A 26,790-nucleotide genomic window follows, 5' to 3' on the forward strand; every position below is an offset into this window, starting at 1 on the left:
GGTGGTTTAAAGGGTAATCGCAGCGCCCCAATCGGATTGAGCCAGTGAAAGTTTAAATCCAAGGCATGGTTGGGGTTACTGTTCACATAATGCCACTCAGGGATGAGTGAGGCTTGTCACTCTCATCTTAATGTCAGGAACTTGCCTAGCCCCGGGCTCCTAAGTTCCTCATGGGGCAACGTAGGATTGGATAATGGATGGATAGATGGAGTACAATCACAGCCTTTTTCACTCTGCTGGCACAGTTTCACTCATCCATGCCTTCTTACATATCTCCAACAAGCACTTCATTCCACTCTCTCCACCACACTTAATTATCTCTGCATACACCTGATCAACCCCAGCTGCCTTCCCATTTTTCAGCCACTTCACGGTGTTCTTCACCTCTGTGACTGTCACATTTCCTGGCACTGCAAAAAGTATCTCCTAACCTTAATAAATTTGTCTGGCAGTAGCAAGAATAAGAAATTTATCAAAGTGAAGGCATTAAATAGTAAAAGTATGGTACAGTACTTACATTTCTAATATTGTCTGCAGAGCCAAAACTGGAGAGTTCTGGCCATATATCATGTGGAGTATTCATATTTCGTAGCACAGCTGCGACATTGTGTTTGACCTCAAACCCAGGTAGGAATGAATTTCCACGTGGATACAGGTTGATGGACAAGATCTTCTCAGGAATGGCTCTCATCTTTGCCAGGGCATACAGTGTCTTGTTACACACCAGCTTGACTCGACGCATGGACAGCTGCCCCTCGTGTTCCTGACTAAACTTCAAGTACAGATGCTCAGCAATGATGTACTTCAGGAAAGAGTCACCTAAAATTTCCAGTCTCTCCAAGTCAAAGTTATCATTAGCTTGCCTCAAAGTTAATGCCTGGACCAGCATCATGGGATGGACACAGTCATCCCTGTCGCTCATTAGAGAAACTGATAAATTTTCACTGAGATCATCTGTGGGTTGTCCAATATACTCTTCTGTCCAGTTAAAGTCAACTGCTGCAAGCTCTCGCTCTGTCTCTGAGAACGAGCAATTCAAAACACTGCCCAACTGGTGAGCCACACTGAAGCTATTCAAACGATGCATTATTGATGGAACACACATGAGCTGCCACCAGAAGGATGCTTTCAAAGGCATCAATCCACATAGCTCTGGTATTAACTGTGGAGGCTCACGAGAAAGCTTCACATCCTTTCTCTTTGCTTTCTTTAAATAGTTCAGTTCCTTGACCATATGCTTTGCAACCAGCAGTGGCTGAGTTTTATTAGTGATCTTCCAATTATAACGAAGCCAGTAGTAGTCTTCATAAGTGTCATACCCCCTGGTGTTGTCAGGGAACTTGGTAACTGGAGTTTGGTTTTCCCGGATATCAATAGTATAATACACTTCACCTGGGGCATACAAGGGATATATAATGCTGTCTTCATAAGCAGATCTCTCGAACTGGAACACTTCATATGACGGTCGCGTCACTTTGGGTGTCAGCGATGAAAATGGTTGAAGTTTTTTGAGAAGGCTGTCATGAAAACAACCTGATTTTGTCAGTGGAACTATGAAAACACCAGAAATCTGTGAACTAAACTCAAACATTGATGGGTTTATGTGAAGCAAGTGTTTATACACAAGCTTGTGGAAGTGCTCAATATTTCTAATGACCTCATCACTGATACTGGTTAACGTCTTCAAAAACCGAAGTTCGACAACAATTTCACCCCATTTTGAAAAATACAGAGGAAATGGAAAATGAACTAGATTCCTCATACACAGTATTCCAAGTGATACATCAGACAAGCTTGAATCAACTTTTATATCTGAGGTGTTGGATCCTTGAGGCCTGATGGTGCAGGAGTAAAGATAGAAGTGCCCTTGATGCTGGTAGGTGAAGGCCTCAGACACCTCACGATCATATATCTGCCGACGCTTCTTTGTTCCCGGGGCTGGTGCTCCTGGCACCTCTGGTTCGTCAGGAAATTCTACCAGGCCATCCACAAGAACTTCATCTTTGTGATCTCTTGGTCGCAGGTGTTTGTTCAGCTCCCCCATCTCATGCAGTCTGCGACACATGCATATGGCTGCACTCTTTTTGGCAAGATCTTTATTCTCCATCCAATCACCAAAAATCATCTCCTTCAGTGGGGCATTAATTGGCAACCTGATACCTGCCCTTACTCCATCCTCCAACTTGATCCCAAAACTCGTAACATTGCTGGCATTTTCAAACACTACCTCAGGTGCTAGTTCTGTGAATTTGTCCTGAGGTAAATGTCCACAATACACATTGATGAGTGATATTGCTGAGTTCATTGTGATTTTAGGACCATCACATCCGTAAGGCTCATAAGGAGGAATGTGCAGGTCTTCGGCATAATGACGACTGACATCCAACTGTGAGGGTACTTGGCGATCATGGCACAGTACATTAAGAGAAGCTTCAATTTGTTTGTACCTAGCTATATCATCGCTCAGTTCATTTATCCCACCTTCAACCACCATGAGGACATACCTGGAGGGCAATGCTCGTGCTCTTCCTCTTGACTGTACATATGAACGGTAGTTTGGGGGTACAGAAAAACGAATCACAATGTTGCATTTCCTGATATCAACACCCTCTTCCAAAACACTTGTTGAAACTATGAAGTTGCACTCACCACTGCGGAACTTTGACAGAGTTATTGCTTGTTTTCGCTGTTCTAGTTTGGCTAGATTGATGTCTACAGCAGATCTGGTATTAGAGCCAATAACATACAAAGCTTTAATGAATCCCAAGTCAGAATTTGTTTCAGCAATTACTCTGAGAAGATCATACAGGATCTTGGCAGTGTTTCTCATTTGTACAAAGATCAAACCATAGACTTCTCTCTTACATGCGCGCAAAATATCAATCAGCCTCTTGACCTTGTTTGAGATGTGGTAAATTGGATTGGTCATTACCAATTCTTGCTCCACACAATATTCATAAATATGCTGCAGTCTACTGCGAAGGAGACCCATCAACTCTCTAATGTCTGGGACATCTTCCATCTCCTCTGATTCTTCAAAATTCTCCATCTCAAACTTGATGGCTCGAGCAACACACCAGTCCCCAAGTTCAATCATGATTGTGTTAATATTATTCAGCTTCTTTTTCACAACCTTTTTGAACTTCTTATCAATATTAGACATCTCTTCAATCTCATGTCTCACCCCATGCAGCTGGGCTTGTATCATGCTCTGATACGCTGTCATATTCTCAGGTGAAAAAGACACAATAACCTCCTTAGGACCAGTGCTGTACTTTATGACTTCATCAGTATAAATGGAGGTCACAAGAGCGCTATCCATGGCCGCTTCTAATTTCTTCATGTACGACATCACATCTCTGGGTTTGCACTTCTTGTGGATAACACATGCAGTGAGGCCGAGGATCTTGGGGCAGCGCTCTGGGGACTCGCTCTTTAGGGATTCATACTGCCGCATCACCTCACGCATGGGGTGGTTGCCAGATGTGTGGTGGCATTCATCAATGATGAGAAGGTTCACTGAAGACATCCTTAGCCGGGCGTGAAGAACAATATCAAGGAAGATCTGTGCAACCATCACCAGCACTTCATGTTTCTCTATTTCTTCTTGCCACTGGAAGATGAAAACAGATAACTGAATTAGCAAAGTCGGCAACTGTATCTACCAAAAGAGCATTAATTAACCCCTAACAGGCGGGCGACGTTACGTAACGTCTGTGCGTGAGGAGGAGGGTGATGTTATGTGACGTCCAGCCATTTTCAGTCCTAATTTATCGGTGAAATTGGGTGATGAGGCATCCTTGTCACCTATTGTCCTTCCTTCTACTCTCCTAAGCCTTGAAACAAGTAAAATAGAATATATATATATGTATTATAAATTGCAGTGTTATATTTGTTCAAGAAAAACAGAATATATGTATGTAAGTTGTATTGTTATAAGTGTTCAAGTAAAATAGAAAACACATACATAAGATTTTGAAGACAATGAATAGTGTAAACAAAGCATAAATGATGAATACAGTGTTCAGTGGTGAAGAAAAAGCAAATGAGTGAATAGTTTGCTAGCCTCGCCCCAGGTGTGCCTGGTGATAAGCTGCCTGCCCGCTCTCCTCCCTCACTCCTCCCCTCCTCCTCCCACAGCCAGCAGAAATGTATTACCATGCATGTAACACCTCTTGCCTTTGTTTTTCATCCATTTTCATCGATTTATGCACGTTCAGGCTTATTCCTTGATACTTTATTTTTCCGAAAATATGCCGCCCCACATGGTGGTATAATCGATAAGTTGCCCGCCCATAAGGGGTTAAGCACAGTCATTACTCGTTTTACGATGTTTCGGTTTACAATATTTCGCTACAACGATAACAGAAAAGTTCAACCCCACAATCCAATTTACGATAAATTTCCTGCTAACGATTTTGCCATCAGGAAGCACCAGGCACACGCAATGTAACCATCGCTTGTCTCAGGCAAGGTGGCAGCCCTGGCTTGCAGCTCATTGTTATGGTTCAGGTCCTCTTCAAAGCCCTGTCTTTTCAACTTGTTCATGTGTGCCCCCCTGTTATCGTCACCTCTCAGCCAACCATCGTACTACAGTACTGTACAGTAATCCCTACCACTTACTGAAAACTGACAAGCACAGGCATAGGTGGAGACTCATTAGCACAGTCTGGTGCACTAGCCATCACTGCCTCCCGTATGCTACGTTCTGCCTTCTTTATTGTACGAACAATTGACTCATTCACCCCAAACATACGGTTCTGAGACAATTCCCCATAAAGTCAATTCACCGACAAAACATGGACGATTCCCCGTCAGGACAATTCGCACCCTGGACGATTCCCCGTCATTCTATAAATATACTTATTAGTGATTAATTAATACTTCAATAACTAATTTTCAGCAGGATTTTATACCTCATATAAGTAAAAAACTAGTGTACTGTACTTGCTAAATATATTGGTGTGTAAATAAATGACGGTGAATCGTCCTGACAGCGAACTGTCGCCGACATTCCTTCCCTGAGTTTGTCCAACATTTCAACTTTCTGTCAGCGGCATCACTTTACGAGCCCACTTTGGTGTGTTACCACATGCATCACTAGCACCACGCTTAGGCCCCATGTTGACACACAAGGCAAGCAATCATTGGAAGGCAGAAAAATAAGCCACAAATAATGATTCGCCAGTCACGCATGGTTCGACCTTCAAATTCAAACTGACTGTGTGGTGCGTGGCAGACTGATCTCCCACCCACAAACACACATGTATGCACGCTGGCAGCAGGTAGGCATTTTTATATTTTATTTATTTCTCTCATATATTAAAATTATTGAGTACTATAATTTTATGTTTTAATTATTGTACAAAAAATTTGTGGATAACCGAAATCACGTGAAAATAGGTCACGTGAATTAAGGGATTACTGTACTGTGGAGATGTGTGCCCAGTGGAAAGGTCAGTGCCAGTGTAGGCCTCAGTGCTATGGTTGGTGCAGGTATGGGTCCCAGTGCTAAGGCTGGTGCAGGCATGGGCCGGCTTCTCCTACCCCTGTTCCCGTCTGACTCAGAGGCTGACCACTAGTGCATGTAAGCACAGGCTGTCCCCCAGCCTCGGAGGGGACGACTTGGAGACGACTTGGACAAACACAGGAAGGAATGAAGGTGGGTTGTCATTTAGGGTTCAGTCTTGGTTAGGTAACTTTGGGAAGCTGAGTTGACGTAGCCCCCCTTTTATAATGGGTTTCAATCTACTGATTTACAATAAAATCGGTATACAGTAAGGTATGACCTGACATAACCCCATCGTAAAACGAGTAATGACTGTACAGGTAATTCCTGTAAGTACTGTATAGGATGAATTCTAAAATACCACAAATTTTTACTGGCAGCTGCTACTGTAAATCGGGGGGAAATCACAGTAATTTCACAGCTAGTAACATAAATATATTAGGCATTTTACTGAGGACTTCAGAGTACAATATATACAGTATGTATGTATATATATATATATATACATCCACCATCCAATCCTACTTTTCCCCATGAGCAGCATAGGAGCCTGGGGCTAGGCAAGTTTTTACTGGCAGCTGCTACTGTAAATCGGGGGGAAATCAGTGACCAGCCTCACTCATCCCCAAGTGGCATTAGGTAAGCAATAAACCCCAACCATCCCTTGGATATAAACCTTCATCGGCTCAATCCGATTGGAGGGCCGTAATTACCCACTAAACCACTAGGTGGCAAAATATATACAGGGTGTCTGAAAAGTTACTCTGCAGTGAGAAATTTGTAATGACCCAACACATCGAACAAATAACTCCCACCACCCTTCAGAATATGTTCCAGCAAATGCTGGAAATGTCCCACAGAGGCCTGAAGACATGTTCGCACATGATGCTGCATACTGTCGAACACATTCTGAAGGGTGGCGGGAGTTATCTGTTAGATGTGTTGGGTCATTACAAATTTCTCACAGCACAGTAACTTTTTGGACACCCTATGTGTAATTATATATAAAAGAGGTTCCTTATAACAAGAGTATTGTACCTTCAGTAGCTATAAAGGGAAACCATTATGAAAGGGCTGCTTTCTACTGGCCACTTGGAAAAAGCCACCCCTTTCCTCTCATTTATCTGTAATCAGTTGCCACAATGCCCCTGCACAAATGTTACAACATCTTGCTGTACTATGAACACTAACTCTGGATGCATGCATGAATACAAAGTTGTTTAAATTGTTGGTGGTCAGTGGACAACACACATGCATGAATAATTGTATATTTAAACATGGGTTTATATATATATTACAAAAAAATAATAATAATAATAATACTTACTTTCTCATCACTCCAAAAGTCCACATTCATGGAGCCTTCATACTTGCCCACCTTAAGAGCCGTGTGTCTCTCTATTGCCTCAGCTTGCTGGTAGACAAGAGGAACAGTGTTCACAACAAACACTGTCCGCTTCCCTTCTGCTACAGATCCTCGGATCTGAAATAGAGAAATTCATCATCTGTGATGTCTTACGTACTGCTGGGAACCCTTAGACAAGGGATGCCCTTGACAGATCCACCTCCAGGCTGAAATAGAGAAATTCATCATCTGTGATGTCTTACGTACTGCTGGGAACCCTTAGACAAGGGATGCCCTTGACAGATCCACCTCCAGGCTAATTCATCCTTGCGTACTTTTCTAAGTTACACGCTTCTTTTTCTCTCACCAATATATGAGGTCAGTCCAAAAAGAAACCAAACTTTTAAAATAGCACACTAACTAGCCAGCGGTGTGATTGTGACTGGAGCACTGTGTAGCGGTGACTTTGAGCTTTAGTCTAACACTAGCCGCATCACGCCACGTCACTTAGTCATTGAGGTACAAGCATTTGAGTGAATGTGTGTTTAGTGTACTTACCAAATTTTCTTCTGACCTTTCAGGGTGGATTTCAACTTGGGGGGAGGGGGGGGGGGTCTGTAGGGGCCAAATCCGGAGAGTAGGGTTGCTAGGGGATGATAATTGTATCAAGCTTCACTAAAAAGTCATGGATAAGGAGCGATGCGCGAGCAAGCGCATTTTTCATGATGCAGCATCCAGGTTATGTTTGTCTATGCCTCAGGCCTCTTCCTTCATACCACCTCCCTCAAATGCTTCAGGACAACCTAGTGTTGACTGTCTGACCACATGGAACAAATCCATGATGAATGATGCCCTTCCAAATACGAAAAGGTGATCAACATTACCTTCCCATTTGAGCAACTTTTTTTTTTTTTTTTTTTTTTTTTTTTTTTGGGGGGGATTCCTCTTCCTTCAGCCCGTGGGTGACTCTACACTAAGTGACAAGTCAAATGGTTTCCTGTACACCAGGAAACCATTTATTACGCTGGGTGGTAACCATATAACCAAATTTTGGCGCCTGGCGGTTTAGTGGGTAATTACTGCGCTCCAATTGGATTGAGCCAGTGAAGGTTTATATCCAAGGGATGGTTGGGGTTTATTGTTCATGTAATGCTACTCAGGGATGAGTGAGGATAGTCACTCTCATCTTAAATGTCACGACCAACTGCTTAGCCCCAGGCTCCTACGCTCTTCATGGGGCAATGTAGGATTGGATGATGGATGGATGGAAAAATTTACATTCTTGTACCTATATACAAAAGTAATATAAAGCCAGTTGAACGTAAAACAGAAGTACAGATCGATTTAAGATCGTCTGCACCAACCTCACACACCGCGAGTTTGGCTCATTCAGCACCCATGATTTTCGTAGATGGTTTTGTCTTCCCATGTTTTCAGTTATGAAAATTACAGTATATACCTGTAGTACTTGTTTCATACGTAACATTAGGTACATTTACTTCAGCACTTGCCAGATGCAGCATTAACCTGTTCGAAACCTACGTGATAGATATTTAAAAAGAAACATGCAGCGAGATGTGTAACATTGCGTGATGGATGCTATTGCACCACTTCTCGTTTAATGTATTTTAGTAACTGTTCTGCAATATTTTTCTTAGTAAATCATGCCTAGAAAACTGGTATAATAACTAATGATTATGTTATTGCAGAATTAACATACTGTTCACTAATAATTAATGGAAGGGATTTTAGCAGTGGTGGGCAGCGCAAATGAAGAGACACCTTGTGCAAGTGCAAAGCGCAATCCACAGTTCACTACCTTGCGCAAGCGCAAATGCGCAATCTGACAAATATTTAGTTTGCGCAATGTCACAAAGCGCAAGCGCATACCATTTGCATATAATTTTGGGAAGCACAGAAAAATATTGGGATATTTAAATAAAACAGCATACCTACTTACTTTTATTTATTATTGTTATTTGCTAGTCACATTTACCCTAAACCCATGTGCCCCCATTCCATCTCTGGGATGGGTTTCAAATGTATTAGTGTTGCGATGTGGAGGGGTAGATTAAGATAGTTGGGCCAAGGTAAGAAGATGAAAAATGACATGTGGTTGCAGAAGAGAAGAGGTGTGAACATTGAGATACAGTTGTAAGGGGCAGACCGAAAAAGACCTGGGACAAGGTCACAGAGTGTGATCTCAGCAAAATGGGACTGAACAGGGAGGCTGCCAGATATCGAGCAGCGTGGAAAGCTGCACTGGATGACCAAAGCCAAAGCATACAAGCATACTGGAGCCTTTATAAATATGATACAGTAGGCTATGGGCAGAAAAACTTATCATTACCTCTCTCAGCTTCAAGGATGAGCAAGGAAAGGAAAATGAGAACTATAGGTGAGTAACACATCTTTGTTTTTCCAGACTGTGGAGAGAATGGAGAATGAAAGACTGACTAAGAGGGTGTATGTAGGTGAGGTGGAGGGAGGGAGAGGGAGGGGTAGACCGAGGATGAGGTGGAGGGATGGAGTTGAGAGGTATATGAGGGAGGTGGGGGTGAGTTGGGGGGAGGGGAGTCAAATGGTGGGTGACAGAATGACTTGGAGGCGTTTTGTCTGCGGCCACCCTTTGCGGGATTAGGGCGTCGGGCTATAGATAGATAGATAGATAGATAGATAAAAACCTTACCTGATGAGCAAACTCTCTGATGAGAAGGATGGAGATGAAAGTCTTGCCTGAGCCAGTGCCCAGAACTAGGATGGAGTTCTGCTTCTTTGCATGCTCAAACAGTTCCAGTTGGTAGGATCTGGGGGTGAATTCTGCACTTGACTCCTCCTGTTTAAAATAAAACCTTGTAGTGTAAAATGTAAAAACTCAAAAGAAAGACAAACTCCATGTTTTAAAGCAATACTTAGGTGTGTTGTGCTGCTTTCACGTGGCAACTTTATGCCTGCTGTACTTAAAAAGAACACAGTGAAGAACATGATAAACCCATTGGGCATACAAACATCCTAATTTTATTCTGCTTAGGATAAACTTTATAAACTTGCAGGGTGAGGTATTGTACAATCCTAATAAACCCCTTTAGTAAAAGAGTTCTTTCTTAAGTTAAATAAACCTGTCTGGCAGCAGTAAAAAAAAAATCATAAAGGATGTCTACCTTTCTATCTAAACAGCAGTAAAAAAAAAATCATAAAGGATGTCTACCTTTCTATCTAAACAGCAGTAAAAAAAAAATCATAAAGGATGTCTACCTTTCTATCTAAAGATTGCCTGATGCCTCAATCCCATACAGGGTGGCCACAAACAAACTTGCCTCCACATCGCACTGTCCAATGCCACTTCACTGCCTTGCTCCAAGCTCACACCCCCCTCTCTCATATACCTCTTCACTTCATCCCGCCATCTCATTCTCAGCCTCCCCCTCCCCCTCTCTTCCACCTCACTCACCTACAATCTCCTTGATAGTCTCTTGCTCTCCATCCTCTCCACATGGCCAAACCACCTCAATGTATTTCTCCTATGGCTTTCTATCACATCTACATTCACACCAAGCATAAAAGGTCTAAAATAGATGTTCCCAGACTAAAAGGGTTTAAAAGACTGTAATTATTTGATACTGCAATTATTCAGAACAATGCTGAACTAATGACTTGGGTTAGGACAGCATGATGTAGGTTAGGCTTGCTAGTATAGTACCGGTATATAACTCGACGGATGTAACATTCTGTACAAAGTAGTAAAAACTCTCAAATTCAAAATACTTGGGTCTAATGACTTTAACCCTTTGTGAGCTGAGCCTTTCCAAATTACATGGGAGGCTGACGGGGTCCTACCGGACCCTACAACTTTTTGGTGAATTTCTGCCATTTGCATAAAGCTACATCATTTAAAGTTTGTGCGTACGTTGCCCAGGACACGACACGTGCAGCCAACCCACCAGTGTCCCCCCCCCCCCTTTTCTGTATTCTAAGAAAATTATTTACATTTATCAGAAATTCATGAGTTTCAGTATGGATGCACTGAACCTACACTTATTTGAGTGTTTGACTGTCAGTACTCACAGGATAGTGTCTTTACATAATAACAAGCTCTGGTATAAAGTGTGATACATAATCATACGTTAAAACTATCCTTATAATGTTCAAATTACACACAAAAATTTTTACTTTCAGTTTCACACAACTATAAAGAAAACTTATTTTTTATCATGGGCAAACAACTAAATGATAGTACCTTTCTCACAAAGAATAGTGACTTCTACAATGTTAATAATGATAATACAGCAGAATGTTTCTGTCAGATTGTTCAACCACATCGTATTCATCAGCATCCGATAATTTACTGACAATCAGTATCTTATTATAAAAAAAAAAAAAATAAAAAAAAAAAAAATAAAAAAAAAAAACAGGCTGGTCATTATCTGTCAATAAAAATCTGTTATAAAATACTGATTTTGGTAGTCTCATGTAAAAAAAAAAAAAAAAAAAAAAAAAAAAAAAAAGTGATGGGGGTCCCAGTAGACCCCACACACATTTTTCACACTGCCACTCCTAAATGCTGCAAGCTTTTTTGCATAAAAATTATGTGCATATATACAACAACCATCTACAATAAAAGTCAGGGATGGGCAGGTTGTAGAAATAAGCAATGGCTTAATGGCATCATTTTAAAGACATGCTGAGGTCCACAGGGACCCCACTCAGCTCACAAAGGGTTAAGGAAAATATAATATTTTGGAAAGTAGAATAGCAATGATAACTATGAGAAAATCATGTAAAAAAATATCTACAGTACCATGAACAGGAAAAGCAATGAAGAATCTTGTATTGAAATGCAATTAAGCATCTTGTATTATATATCATGTACATTACTGTAACACTTGTCCACATAATAAACTCTGTCTTCAAAATAATATACACTGATTGTGTGAGGTGGTGGTAGGTGGTGGTGACCATAATCCATTCACTTGATGTAGTGCTGCCAAATTCTTCTTTCACCTTTATCATCCTTTTTCTGTGTCTGCTCTTCTCCCTTCTTACGAGCTATCTCCCATTTTTTTCTGTCACTTTTTATTACTCTTCTCTCCTTTTCAACTGGTTTTACATAAGTGGCATGCCTAATGGTTCCTGTAGGCCAGGAAACCTTCACAAGGCTGGGTGGTAACCAAATAACCAACCAAAACGTATTCTCTACGTTTCAGTAAGTGGGTTGGCAGAGGGCTAGTGTACTTCCATGTAAAACAATAAACTCAAAGACAAACAGCCACCCTTATGGGATTATGGCATCTGGCTATAGACAGATAGAATGTGTGAGGACATACTGTACCAGGGGGAGGCAGTGGCTGAATCAGTATTTAGGTGCCATGCAGTCCTAATGGACCCTGGTTCAAATTCCAACTGGGAAAGGGAACAGTTTAAGGATTTTATTTTCATAAAGAAGACTTTACTGATATACCACAGGACCCACTGACATATCATAAAAATACCCATGTTACTACCAATACAACAGTCCTCTCTGAGACAGCCCTAGCATGTATGAGGTGTTATTCAAAAGTTCCAAATTATCTATCTATCTACCTATTGCCAGACACTCTCATCCCTTAAGGGGTGGCCATAAACAAATCACCTCCATGTTGCTCTGTCCAATGCCACTTCACTGCCTTGCTCCCAGCTCACATCCCCCTCTCTCACATACCTCACCACTCCATCCACCTCATCCTCATCCTCCCCCTCCCCCCCTCTTCACCTCACTCGCATACACTCTCTTCATTAGTCTCTTGCTCTCCATTCTCTCCACATGGCAAAAACCACCTCATCGTACTTCTCCTTACAAGAAACAAAACTGCACAGAACACAAAAAACACCAACATTTCACAATTTCACCACCATTCGACAAGACTGGGCTGACGGGATTGGCGGTGGACTCATCATCCTGGTACACAAATCCATCAACTTTTCAGACACCAGTGCACACACAGTCACTTCTCCCCCCACGTGACACCACAACAGAAATACAATAAACATGCACTGGTAACAAATTACATATAACAATCGCCAACACATACATTCCCCCCCAGTCGTCCCCCACAGTACCACACAATTACTCTCCACAAATACATCACATCACTAACATACCCATCATCATCCTGGGTGGTGATTTCAACGCCAAGGCGTCGGCCTGGCATGTCAACAACCTGACACAGACAGAAGGCTGGTACTATAATCCCAGACAGATCATCTTTTCATACTGAATAATCTTATCAGCACACCCATACCCCACATCAAGCCCTCTTCCTCCCATCATCCCCAGACATCACCTTCTGCTCATCAAACCTCACCCCCACTACATCCTGGAGAGTGATCAAAACCCTTGGATCTGATCACCTCCCAATCATCATCACTATCAAAACCAGACTCATCCCAGCTGGCCACAGACACACATACACTAATTATAAAAGAGTCAACTGGGAGGCCTTCACAAATGGAACAGAACAACATTTCAAAACAATAAACAGTACATCCATCACAAACATCAACACCACTGCACACACTTTCAATACAATTATACAAAACGCAGACAAAAAGACACATCCCTAGAGGCAACAGAAAGAGACACAACCCCAACTTCACACCAGAAATTCAAGGCCCCATCAGTTAATGGGACACACTGCAACACTCCTCAACAGCCAACACCCCATACACAAGACACCATACAACAAAGACAAGAACTTAACACTCTAATAAACAATAAAATATCAGAACAGCAGACACTAAACTGGAATAATTATCTCCAAACACCTGACTACAAAACAAACACCATCAAACTCTACAAAACACTAAACAGCATCAAACTCTCCAACACCAACACTACACAATCACCTGCTGCCATCGCAACAACAGACACCATACCTTCAAACAACAAGCAAACACTCTCATCAAGCACTTTTCACATGTCAGCCATCTAAACCCCCATCGCAACGACCAATGTACGATCTGACATAAGATACAGTTCCCCACAGACCCAGACTACACACCTTTCACATACAGCCAGATGAAGCACATCATTAGCAACCTTAAGTACTCATCAGCCTGTGGACCAGACAACATAAGCAGCATTCACCTTAATCACCCTGGACCACAAGGCATACAAGCACTCACCAACATATCAAACTAACTACAACTACTCACACAACATAATACCCAACATATGGAAGCATGGCACTATCATCATTATCCCTAAGACCAACAAAGACCCCACATTACCTTCCTCACACCACCCCATCACACTCCTCTGCACCCCCTCTAAAGTCACTGAATGATTGGTACTACAACTTGTTACACCTCACACCCCCATAGCCCAATCACAACATGGCTTTAGGCCACCACACTCCACAAACACTTTTCTTACAGACCTTACACAGAGACTCCTAATCACAATAGAACACTCCTAATCACAATAGACATTAGCAAAGCTTTTGATGCCATCCCCTGCCACAACATCACAAACAAAACTCAACACAAACATGCACAATAACACAAAAAGATGGTTGGCAAACTACTTAGCGGGCAGATGTGCAAATGTAACATTTGCTGGTCAGTCTTTGAACATCAGAAACTTCACAAATGGCGTCCCCCCAGGATCTGTTTCGTCCCCTACACTCTTTAACCTATACATGCATGACATGCCCACACCCCACACACCATGGATACACATAGTTTCCTATGCAGATGATATAACACACATACACACCAAAACACAAACACAGCTGCACACACCCTCCAACCTTACCTCAACACACTACACAAGTAGTTCACCACAAACAGGATCAAAATAGCCCCAGCCAAATCTACAGTGATCCTTCTCACAAACTGGACAGCATGACACAGTCACATTCCACATCTCACCATAAACAACACTCCCCTACCACACAAACACACACACACACACACAATCCTTGGTATAACATACAATACATCAATGTCATTTAAACAACACATCAAAAATATTAAAAATAAAATAACACCAAGCCTCAATGCCTTGAAGTCACTTGCTCATACAAGATTTGGAAAAAAACCACCACCACAGTATACAAACAATATATACGTTCAGTGATGAATTACGCAAGCCTTGCTTGGGCTCCTAACCTCACTAAAACACACTACAACACTCTACAGACCATACAAAACAAGGCCCTAAAAATAATCACAGGCTGCACAGCTACTACACCCACAGATCATCTACATCAAGAAACCAAAGTCCTCCAAGTCAAGGATCACCTAGACATGGGAGGTACCCAAATTCTTGTTGCAGCCTCTACAACCCTACAACATCCACTACACTACATGGCAGCACATCCACACACACCAAGGAACATCAAAACAACACCCAGTGACTGATGTGCTGCAGGAGATAGACGGTTGGGTGGAGTGTGTGCGTTTAGATTTGGAGAAGGCCTTCGACAAGGTATCCCATACGAGACTAATGTAGAAACTAAAGCATATAGGAGGACTGAAAGAAAACATTCTGGAGTGGATGAGAGACTTTCTGAGAGACAAACAAATGAGGACAGTACTAAAGGACAGGATGTCTGGATGGAGGGAAGTAACAAGTGGAGTCCCACAGGGCTCAGTGTCGGGGCCAGTAATGTTCCTGATTTACGTAAATGATATGGTAGATAGAGTGAACAGTTATGCAAGTCTGTTTGCTGATGATGCAAAGATCTTGAGGAAGGTAGAGGTTGAGGAGGACTGCAAAATGCTGCAGGAGGATCTGGATAGGATACATGATTGGAGCTGGATGTGGGAAATGAAATTCAACACAAAAAAAACGTAAAATATTGGAAATGGGTAAAAGTACCAAGAGGCCATCACAGAATTATTTGATGGGTAATGAACCAATCACAAATGCTAAAGAAGAGAAAGATTTGGGAGTGCTGGTCCAGGATAGTTCGTCACCTGAAAAACACATTAACAAGACAGTTAGAGAGATATATAAACTCTTGACTAACATAACAGTAGCATTTCACTTCATGGATGGGGAGATGATGAAAAATTGACAGTGGCCATGATCCACCCCAGGTTAGAATATGCAGCAGTATTGTGGTCCCCACACAAAAAGAAAGATATAAACAAGATTGAGAGAATACAAAGAACAGCAACCAAGATGGTCCCCAGTCTGGCGGATGTCGTAAAATGACAGGCTGGAAATGCTGGATTTGCCTTCCTTAGAGGAATGGAGAGAGAGAGAGGTGACATGATTGCAGGGTTCAGGGCCATGGTGGGAATAGACAAAACTGACAGAGAAGATCTGTTTGTATGGGATAAGAGAGTAACAAGAGGACACGGAATGAAACTGAAGAAGCCAAGCTGCTTGAAGGTTATCAAAAAATATAGTTTTCCTTATAGATGCATAGACCTGTGGAATAACCTGGACAAAGAGATCATCCAGTCTAAAAACTTAAACGAGTTTAAAGGAAAATTTGAGTTATTGAGAAACAGAGACAGGACCCCACGAGCATACCTTATTTCCTGTATATCACAATTAGGTAGGCTAAATACGAGGGAGAGTGGCCATGTGCAGTTTGTCACAAGGGCGTGGGAAGTACAGTAATTTCATCTTGTGCGGTGTGTGTGATAAATGGGTGCATAAGAGATGTAGTGGTATCAGAGGTAGACTGCGAGATAATGCTGATTTTATGTGTACGGAGTGTCGGGGTGAGCAGGTGGAGATTGTCAGCCGTGAAAGGATTGAACTTGCTGGTGAATATCTTGAGTGTGTGGAAGAGTTTTGTTATTTGGGAGACATGTTGTGTGCTGGAGGTGGGGCTAGAGCTAGCTCTGTGGCTAGGGTGAGAAGTGGTTGGAAGAAGTTCAGGGAGCTCTTGCCTCTCCTGACATTGAGAGGCCTCTCCCTACGTGCTAAGGGGTCTTTGTATGCAGCATGTGTTAGGAGTGTAATGCTGTATGGTAGTGAGACCTGGGCAGTGAAGGAGGAAGATATTCGCCGGCTCAGACGTACAGAAATGACAATGATTAGGTGGATGTACAGTGCATCCCTGCGTCCAAGGCCTGGAGGGGCTGGGTTTATGACGGAAGAGTTGAGAGGTAGGATGGGACTGGAGTGTATTGGTGCTGTGATGAGGAGAGGTAGATTGAGATGGTTTGGACATGTGGAGAGGATGAGGGATGATAATTGGGTGAGGAAGGTAAGCTGTGTTAATATTAGGGGTGGGGTTATGAGGGGTTGACCGAGAAAGACATGGGATGAGGTCATTAAGTGTGACCTCAGGGTTAAGGGACTGAACAGGGAGGCTGCAATGGATCATGCAGCACGGAGAGCCGCCATAAGGTGATCAAGGCTGACATATGCAAGCATGTTGGAGCCTTTAAAAACGAAACGAAAACGAAACAAATAGTGTCATCTCTCCCCCCTCGCCTGCCTCAGACCAGCTTCCAGAAGCATATCCATAATCAAATCACTCGCCGCTCCACTCAGTCACTTAAAGACAACACACAGCTGCATGCACAGCCTCCTGATGTCCACCCTTCTGAATCCTATCTCCCTCATGAGGACAGGGTCCACCTGGCCAGGCTGAGATGTGGGCATCATCCAGCCCTCTTAAGTTACCAGAAAAGGCTGGACGATTCTGTCGCTGATGCCTGTCCAAGATGTAACACAGCACCCCATACTATTAAGCACACTATGAAAGACTGCATTGCACACAATCGCCTACCTCAACAACATAACATACACTCCTTGAGAGCTCTGTGGGAAAGTCCGGTCTTGGCCATGGCCTTCCTTAGGGACTTGGGGCTGTCCGCCCACACTGCCTAGGGAACAACTACTACTACTGCTACTTCTCCTAACACTTTCAATCACATAGAGATTCACACCACATTCCACATTTGCGGGGGTCTGTGTCCCCTAAACCCTGTGAATGTGGAGGGCCGCCTATGTGGTTTTGCAAAGCAAGCTGAATGGTTCAAAGAGGGGGTGAAGTGGGTGACTGGTCAGGCACACCACAGACAAGTTCACCTCTGCCAGTCCAAGCCAGACACCAACCCTCACTTGTGATCTTGGCTGAATACAGTACACCATGGCTTTTCATGGGGTTTACCTTAGGATGACAGGGGTGAACTTGCATCCATTTCCATACTGTCAAGCAAAATCTACTGAAAATGCTCATATAAAAAACAAATTTTTGCTTGGGTGGCAAGGTTGCCTATGTCATTCTCAATGCCTCATATGGTATATAGATGGATAGATAGTAGCAGAGAAGGACACATTAAACATACCTCAGATGGAGACGTTGTGTCAGGCTGATCAACATCCATGGTTGTACTGAAAACCAAAATGTTCAGTTTATAAAACAGTATGTAATAAGTATATATACATGTAGCTACAGTTACTGTGGCCCAAGTTCATCTGAATGTGAACTCAGTGGACTAAAAACAACAGATGCCCTTCTGCTATTCACTATCTTCTTTTTGGGAGACAGGAAAATTGAGGGATGTTTGTATGGCCTGGCAGCCTATGTATATTACATCCTTGTTTTAAGTCATTTTTGTAAGTGTTCAGTTTTGCTATTAAATCAACATGATCAAAGACAGCCTATTCAAGGCTCCACTGTTCCTATACAGTTGATATTCCAGTCTTCCCCATTTGACAGTACCGTACTACCCATATGGAGAAAGTTTTAGTAGTGGAACAGGCTGCTGCAAATCCAGAATAAACTACACATGAAACTGGAGGACTACAGACAAGCTGTTCTTTTCCTGTAGTCCACCACCTTCCTTTTGGGGTACTAGAATGGAGTATAGGGATGCTCGTACAACTAAACATCAGAGTTGCTTGATTATGTCAGTGCCACTATGTGAAGACAACCCTCTTCAGCACCACAAAAAGGTGTATATATAGTACTATCTTTTAATGCAATACAATACCTGTATTGTATTCATATATGTCAGGAATGTGTTCCAGAATGTTAGTTTTTCCACACACTTGGTACTATAAACTTGGAAAAATGGCAAATAAGCTTTACAGATACCAACAGAAATTTAACAAACACTATCACTGTAACTTACTTTATAGGAGGTGGTGGGGGGGGGTCTATGTCGTACAGGGACAAGCTACTAGTATCGAAGACTGTACGGCATCTTGTACAGAACTGTCATATAAGTGTGCATTTACCATCATCCTAATCCTATTTCCCTCCATTAAATAGGGATGAGGTGCTGAGGAAGGACACCTACATGTGGTGACACCAATAAAATAAGATAGTTCTATTGCCTGGTTATAAGTGTCCTTCAGCTCCCTCCAAACACCCAATAGAAGGATGGTGGACTGCAGGAGTAGGGACAAGTGAGCCTGTGGCAACAACAAATGAGGTGGTAAGATCCAGAAGCAAGGATACAGACAACACAAAAATGTGAAAACTGTTGAGTGTGTTTGGTGCAATGGGTGCATACGAGTACCTTTATTCCCTAAATCATGAACACGAGGCATGTTTCAACAAAGCTGTTTCACTTAAAATAGTATTTTCCCTGCAAACTGCAAGTAGGAAAACACTGTAACACCATCAGGAAAATATAATCAATAACAATATTAATAATAATGATGATATTAATACAGCAATAATAACAGCAACAACAATAATAATCCATCTATCTATTGCCAGACGCCGTAATCCCGTAAGGGGTGGCCATTCAACTCTGAGTTATTTGTTTTACAGGGAGGGGCACTACCCCTCCACCAACCCACTTGTTGACACGTAGGGAGCACGTATGGTTTGGTTATATGGTTACCACCCAGCGTTGTAAATGGTTTCTTGGCTTACAGGAAACCATTTGGCTTGTCACTCAATGTAAAGGCACCTGTATAGGAAAGAAAAGCAATAAGATGTGACAGGAAAGATGGGAGAAATAGGAAGAGAGGAGGGCAGGCACAGAAAAAGAATGATAAAGGCTAAGGAAGAAGTAGGCGCACTACATCAAGTAAGTGGATGATAGTCGTCACCACCTACTACCAATCTGAAATTGCAATGCTATGAATACAAATTTCCTCATTCTGGTTTGACCACACAAAAATGAATGATGACAAAATGTTCTCATTTATGTGAACATCACAGGTGAAAACTATTATTTTACAACAAACATACAACCAAGTTAACATCTTGTAACAAACCTATATTGGCTGATAAGCACCTTAGGTTCTATTATCGTTTCAACCCCTAACGGAAATCATTATTTTTCTGTTCTCCAATGCAGAGTTCTCCTTATGACAAGAATTTTGAGTAGCTACCAATTACTTGAGTTAATACAGCACAGCCTCATAAAGGTTAGGTTGGATTGGTTTGGTTATAGTAGGTTAAAAAAAAATAAAAATAAAGTGAGGTTTGGGGCTTAAACAATTTTACCGCAACTTCTGGTTACGCCTATTAAGTAATACAAGTAACCAACCTTCCTAGTTGAGGACGGGGCGAATTTAAAACCTTTCCCATCCATTTTATAATCAGTATAAGTAAATGGTGACATCATCATCTATCACTCAAGATCGGTCTCAAAAATTCTTGCACAGCAGGCATGGACTAATTACCGTTCACTATAGTACACCACATCTTTGGTCATATCTTGTAAACTGTTCAGTATTACACCTTAACACCGTGGCGTTATACAAATAAAAGTGCTCTACATAACACTACCTATTAGTTTTGTTATATTTATACCTGTGGAACCATACGCAAAATTCTGTTGGTTTGACCGAGACTGAGAAGGCAACCTTACCTTTAGCCGAGATAGGTTGACCATAGCTTAAGTACAAGTCACAATGTCCAGGACCACATCACTTGAAGGCAGTCACCGCATATTCTGAGCCCCTGCGAGACTTATCGCCCGTCCCAGCGCTCACACGGTACGTATCGCCGCACATAACGTGACGTACCGCCCGCCACAACAAACTGGTCGGATGGTATTGTCTTTGACTTCTACTCCATTGCTTCTGAAATTTGTTTTTTTTGGCAAGTTATATAGAAGAATTACCCGAATTATATATTGGAAATATATCTAATTAAATATCTTTATAAAATACAGGAAAAGTCTTAGACAAAATTGCATTTTTTACAGATTATAATTAAATATTCAACACGAAGAGCGTTTGAACATTTCGTAGCCACACGTTCAGGTCCTGTCGTCTCAAACTTCAAAAAAAATATACATGAAGAAGTAAATCAGAGTCCACCTCCATAGCTAGGTGATCATTATCATTATTCCCACATTCTTATATGAAGTACTGTACCTGGGTTATGAGCAATCAACATGACATTGTCATGAATAATTATCGACACCAAATATCTGCTACACCGCACAGGCCAATCTACACATTTAAAATACCTGTTGAACTGCCGTTCTGTCGACTGTCACACTGAGTTACAACCCTTGTCAGTGCATCCCTTGCAATCATATTTTCATAACTTCCTTAACCACATTTATTCACATATCCACTTAACGTACCCGTCCACTATCTTGCGTTAAAGCCCATATATTTCAGTTACTCCTTACATTCTTGCAGATCCTGTCAAGCCCATTATTATTTACTTATGGGCACTACGCACACCTTCATGAAGTTCTTTTGAAATACTGACTTCTTTAAGTTACTCTACAGTACTCTCTACTATCCTGCTTTAAATACTCTACAGTATAAGCATTCATCGTTATCCAAAATCCTCATTAGCAGGAATTGTACAATACTGTATTATATAAAATTTCCTCCACCAACCCTACATAAACCTCAAAAACTACAATGACATACAGTTTTCATGTAATCTCATTCCTTCTACAAGCCTTGCTTCCATACCCCAACCTGTAGTCATATCTAGCTATAGCCCCACACCATAATCTGAAAACGGGTGGCTGTTGTCTTTGAATTAGTTTTACGGGGAAGGGCACTACCCCTCAACCAACCCACTTGCTGACACGTAAGGAACACATAAGGGCTGGTTATAAGGTTTCCACTCAGCTCTGTAAATGGTTTCCTGTATTACAGGAAACCATTTGGCTTGTCACTCAATGTAAAGCCACCTGAAAAGGAAGGAGTAATAAAAAGTGACAGCAAAGATGAGAAAAACAGGGAGAGAGGAGGGCAGACACAGAAAAAAAGAATGATAAAGGTGAAAGAAGAAGTAGGCAGCACTACATCAAGTGAGTGGATGATGGTTGCCAACACCTACCACCAAAGTCCCCTTGTGCAATGGGCAAGTACAGTACTTATTAGCAAGTGCAAGAGGAAATTACTCAGGTGTGAAAAAGATACCACCATTTATTTATTAAAGTTTATATACACTGTAAGAAATTTAAACTTAGGACTCTGCAATGCAATATATACTTTAACATCCATGTCTCGGATAACACACAACATACGTTTGATGGTCTACCAAAACATTCCTTTATAGTAACCACACAAAGCCTCAGACATTTCACGTACAGTATTTGGCTTATTTGAAGCTTTCAGAGTTAAAACCTAATTACATAATGATAAAGCTTCAGTACTGTATACAGCAAACAAATGCTATACCTACATGTATTTTGAACTGCATTGACACCAATCTCTGGTATCCTCAATACAACACAAAATTACGTACTGGGTGATATTCTCAGCTTTTAACCCCTTCAATCTGATACTGCATATTCTTTCACTTATTATTATTCTTGCTATCTCTATACAACTTGTTTTCACCTTGGGAGACCTTTGGGAAGTTGAGTAATTAAGTTCAGCCTTCATTTACCCCCCTAGCATTAAAAGATCTCACCCAAACCACATAACATCATCTAAAGGTAGCAAAAACAAACAGCTAAAGTACACCACTGGATTCTAAGAGGTTTACAAACAAACTTGTCCTTTAGTAGTGGTGAATATGCATTTTCTTTACCCCACTGACAAACATGCCTCTATTCTAAGAGGCACTGTAGGCTTTGCAGCACTCTTTCCATACCAATTTATTACATCTATTGCACCTTGATATTCTCTACTGTTATTTACATATTTTTAGTACAGTACAACCTCTCAAATCCAAACACCTAATCTTTACAAACTTTCACTTTCCAAAATATTTTTTTCATGCAATATGAGGGTGTTCATGGAATCTGTCTTCACACAATTAACATATATTTGATCCGTGAATAAGTATAACAACAAATAATATATTACCGGTACCACTTCACTGTATTTACTGTTCATAGTAGATTAGGCTATTTTTTTACATGACTTTTGCAGTTACCATTGTACGAGTAACTCTACTTCACAAAATAACTATTCCATTTTCCATAAAGCCTTCGGATTCAAGCATCTTGGATCGGAAAGTCTGTACTGCACTAACATACTCTGTCCCAATAACAAACACGAAGCTAAAAACCTGTAACATGCAAAATAAATGGCTGAGAAAGAGTGTTACCAAATCTCCAAAGCCTGTCAGAAAATGATCCACAGCCTCATGCCTCACTCACTCCAGGCAGAGATTTAACCCTCCATCCATCAGCCAATCCTATGCTGCCCCATTAGGGGCATTTCAGTCCCATAATACAAATTTTGTTCATCCATCCATCATCCAGTCCTACACTGCCCCATGAGAAGCGCAGGAGCCCGGGGCTTGGCATGTTGGTCCTGACATTTAAGATGAGAGTGACCAGCCTCACTCATCCCCGAATGGCATTACATGAACAACAAAACTAACCACCCCTTGGATACAAACCTTCACCAGCTCAATCCGATTGGAGTGCTGTGATTACCCACTAAACCACCAGGCGCCAAAATTTGGTTATATAGTTACCACCCAGCTTAGTAAATGGTTTCCTCATGTACAGGAAGCCATTTGGCTTGTCACTCAGTCTAAAGCCACCCACAGGCCAAAGGAAGAGGAAAGAATGAAGGAAAGAAAAACAGAAGAGGGATTAAAGAAATAATGATGATAATAATAATAATAATAATAATAATAATAATAAGGATCTGGATTGACAGGGTTAATTCTTCCACGTCAATGTTGTATTTTCAACAACCAATTCTTGCCACTACCAGATTATTTTATTAAGTTTTGAAGGCTATTTTATACTGTAAGGGGTTAAGGTAATCCCTCCAATTAAAAAATCTCAAACTTATTTAACTCATCTGGAGGTACAGCAGTATGAATATGAAAAATATGCCATCTGAATGACAAAAATTGGCATCAAATACCAAGCATTTATCAACCCATACTGTATTATGCACTTCAAAAAGACTAAAATCAAATGCACAATGACCTGAGGTATATCCACAACACTGACCTCGAATATATATACTGTACGGGATTATGGCATCTGGCAATAGATACCAGTAGATAGATAGATAGACTATACACCAAAAGACAAAAACTGACTTCTTTTAGACATTACCTAACATTATTTCTTCAACAGATCTGATTGGCATTTAAGAATACAATACCCCTTTTCACACCTGAAATTTCGCTGAACTGCATTGAAAGTAAGGTTTCATGCTTCCTTCCTCGTGAGGTATAAACCTCTTGTAACCGATGATATCATCATCAAATCCTACTCTTGCTACTACCAGCCCATTTTATTCTGCTTTAGAGAGATTTTTAGCATTTGTAAAGGCCACATACAGGATTTCACTAACCACTTCACTAACAAGAGATCTCCCTGAAGTTTAATAAACTCATTTGGAAACAACATATTTAAATTTCTAAAAATATGTCATCGAACTGAAGGATTCAATGTGATACAAATGGTATAGGTATTACTGTGGTACAGTATACACAAAATATCATTACCCACTTCTCAATGGGAATTATTTTATCTGCAGTTTGGAACATACTGCTGCACTGGCACTGTACATTCGTGGACATGAATAGTGATCCACTTCATAATGGGAATGAAGCAGTGAGCAATGACTTTCCAAACCCAATTATATGATCTTCAGAACTAAACAAACTTTTTGTAAGAACATCCCTTAGTTTTGGTACAGACAACACACACACAAATTTTGTATATATAGTGCATCACAACCAAACATCATAACAAACTTCATCATTTTATTAGAAAAATCCACGATAACGTGCTGGCAGACAAAGAAATATGGGAAACCTCTACTGACAACAGCAAACACTTAAAAGAAATATCTTCATCACAACTTGTTTTTTGATCTATGGTCTCAAAATATATTTTTTTCATCATATGAAGATAAATTTCTTAAACAATGAGATTAAGTACAGTACAGCACTGACTGATGTATGAAGTATTTGAATGCATACATTATGTAAATAAGATCATAAAAACTAAACAACTGTATTTATTAATTATACCTTTTCCACACAGATGTCTCTTTTTTTTATTATGTGCAAAATACATCAAGTATTTTAATGCGTAAATACAATACTAATATTCTATTTCATAATTATATAGTTTCCATACAGTAATACAGTATATATACCAAAATTTTAATCATAAAAAAAAAATAATAATAATCAATCAACTGGGTTTCAAAAGACAAGAGATTACATCCCTCAAACAACTGAACACTTGAGGCAACTTTTTTGACCCCTTCAGTCCCAAGATGTCTTTTTATGGGTACTCTATTTTATTCTTGCTAGTGACACAGGAATCTATACACCTTAGGAGGGGCTTTTGTAACTGTGGGGTTGTGGAGAGAATTTTAACATGGGAAACTTTTCTAACCAGGGGATTAGGAAGAATATTTTCCAGGGAGAGACTTAAATTGGGGATCAGTGAGAGACTTTTTTATTATCTGCAAGAATTCAAAGGCCCAGGACGAATGAATGATATGATACACACAAATGAACATACTCTCATGGGATTAGAAAGATTACAAGTCCTTTTCTTTAGTGTCTTATTTTGCATATTATAGCTTAGTCTTCTTCTGTATATTACTTATGCCTTTGAGATATCAGCATCGAGTGCATAAATGACATACAAGAAATTATTAAAGTACGGAAGAAATTTACTGTTAAGGAAGATGTGTAAGAGAGCCTCCTTAACCAATAACTATATGAGCGTAAGTGACTTTTCAAGGGAGGCTTTTCTAATGGAGGGGGAAATAGGGAGATTTTTAAGGGCAGACCTTTCTAACAAATGGAGATTAACTACAACCTTCATCAACCTCTCCAGCTTTACTTGAAAATCATCATCACAATCCACACCTCTTTTCCCACCCTAGGGCAGGGTGAGGAGTGGCAACATCCAGACAGCCCAAGTCTGCCCAATCCAATGGGCCATGCTTCCATTCACTCATCATTCAAGCCCCTGGAATCCTGGCTCTATCTTCCACATTCTGTAGCTTCAAATAAATGTATCCAATAGTATCAATCCAGACGCTGTCACATTAAAAAAGGTGTGCCAAATCCCTGATCGTGCACTTCTCACAACATTCATCCAGCCCGCTTGATCATTTGTCAGTCCCCTAACCCCACCGACTTCCATACCTCTCTTCCTCACACACTCAGCCACCATATCCCTCCACCTTCTCCTTGGCCTATCTCGCCTCCTCCCTCCTTCAAATTCGCTCAGATATACCTTTTTCACCGCTCTATTATTATTCATTCTCTCCACATGACCATACCATCTCAGTACACTCTCTTCGATTCTGGTGTCCACAGACTTCCTCACTCCGCACCTTTCACGAATCACATCATTTCGCATCCTATCCACTCTCTGTACTCCACATACATTCCTCAGCAGTCCCATCTCCACTGCTCTCACTCTTGACTTTTCATTTTCACTCCCCACCAGTCTCACATACATTTGTTAAAGTTGGCACTAACACTCCTTCATGTAAGCCTTGTGCAGCTGCAACACTCAAGCCTCTGTTTCTTATAAGGACCTTCATAGCACCAGCTACTTTCCTTCCTTGTGTCACTCTACTTTCCCCTTCTTT

At 41.1% G+C, this 26,790-nt stretch overlaps 1 protein-coding gene across 1 annotated transcript in view; it reads right to left on the minus strand.

Moving 5' to 3' along the window:
• The window catches only part of Dcr-2 (Endoribonuclease Dcr-2), a 37,605-nt gene extending 19,414 nt beyond the window's left edge, over positions 1-18,191 (minus strand). The window contains exons 1-4 of the mRNA XM_080267675.1: positions 18,153-18,191; positions 9,544-9,690; positions 6,837-6,992; positions 518-3,613 (exon numbers count right to left, since the gene is read on the minus strand). Coding sequence (XP_080123801.1) covers positions 518-3,613; positions 6,837-6,992; positions 9,544-9,690; positions 18,153-18,191 — 3,438 coding nt within the window. The remainder of the gene's footprint in view (positions 1-517; positions 3,614-6,836; positions 6,993-9,543; positions 9,691-18,152) is intronic.
• Between the last annotated feature and the right edge of the window lie 8,599 nt (positions 18,192-26,790).

The sequence above is a fragment of the Coenobita brevimanus genome, chromosome 24, assembly GCF_032717465.1.
Source record: "Coenobita brevimanus isolate Jiangsu-jjx chromosome 24, ASM3271746v2, whole genome shotgun sequence".
NCBI lineage: Eukaryota > Metazoa > Arthropoda > Malacostraca > Decapoda > Coenobitidae > Coenobita > Coenobita brevimanus.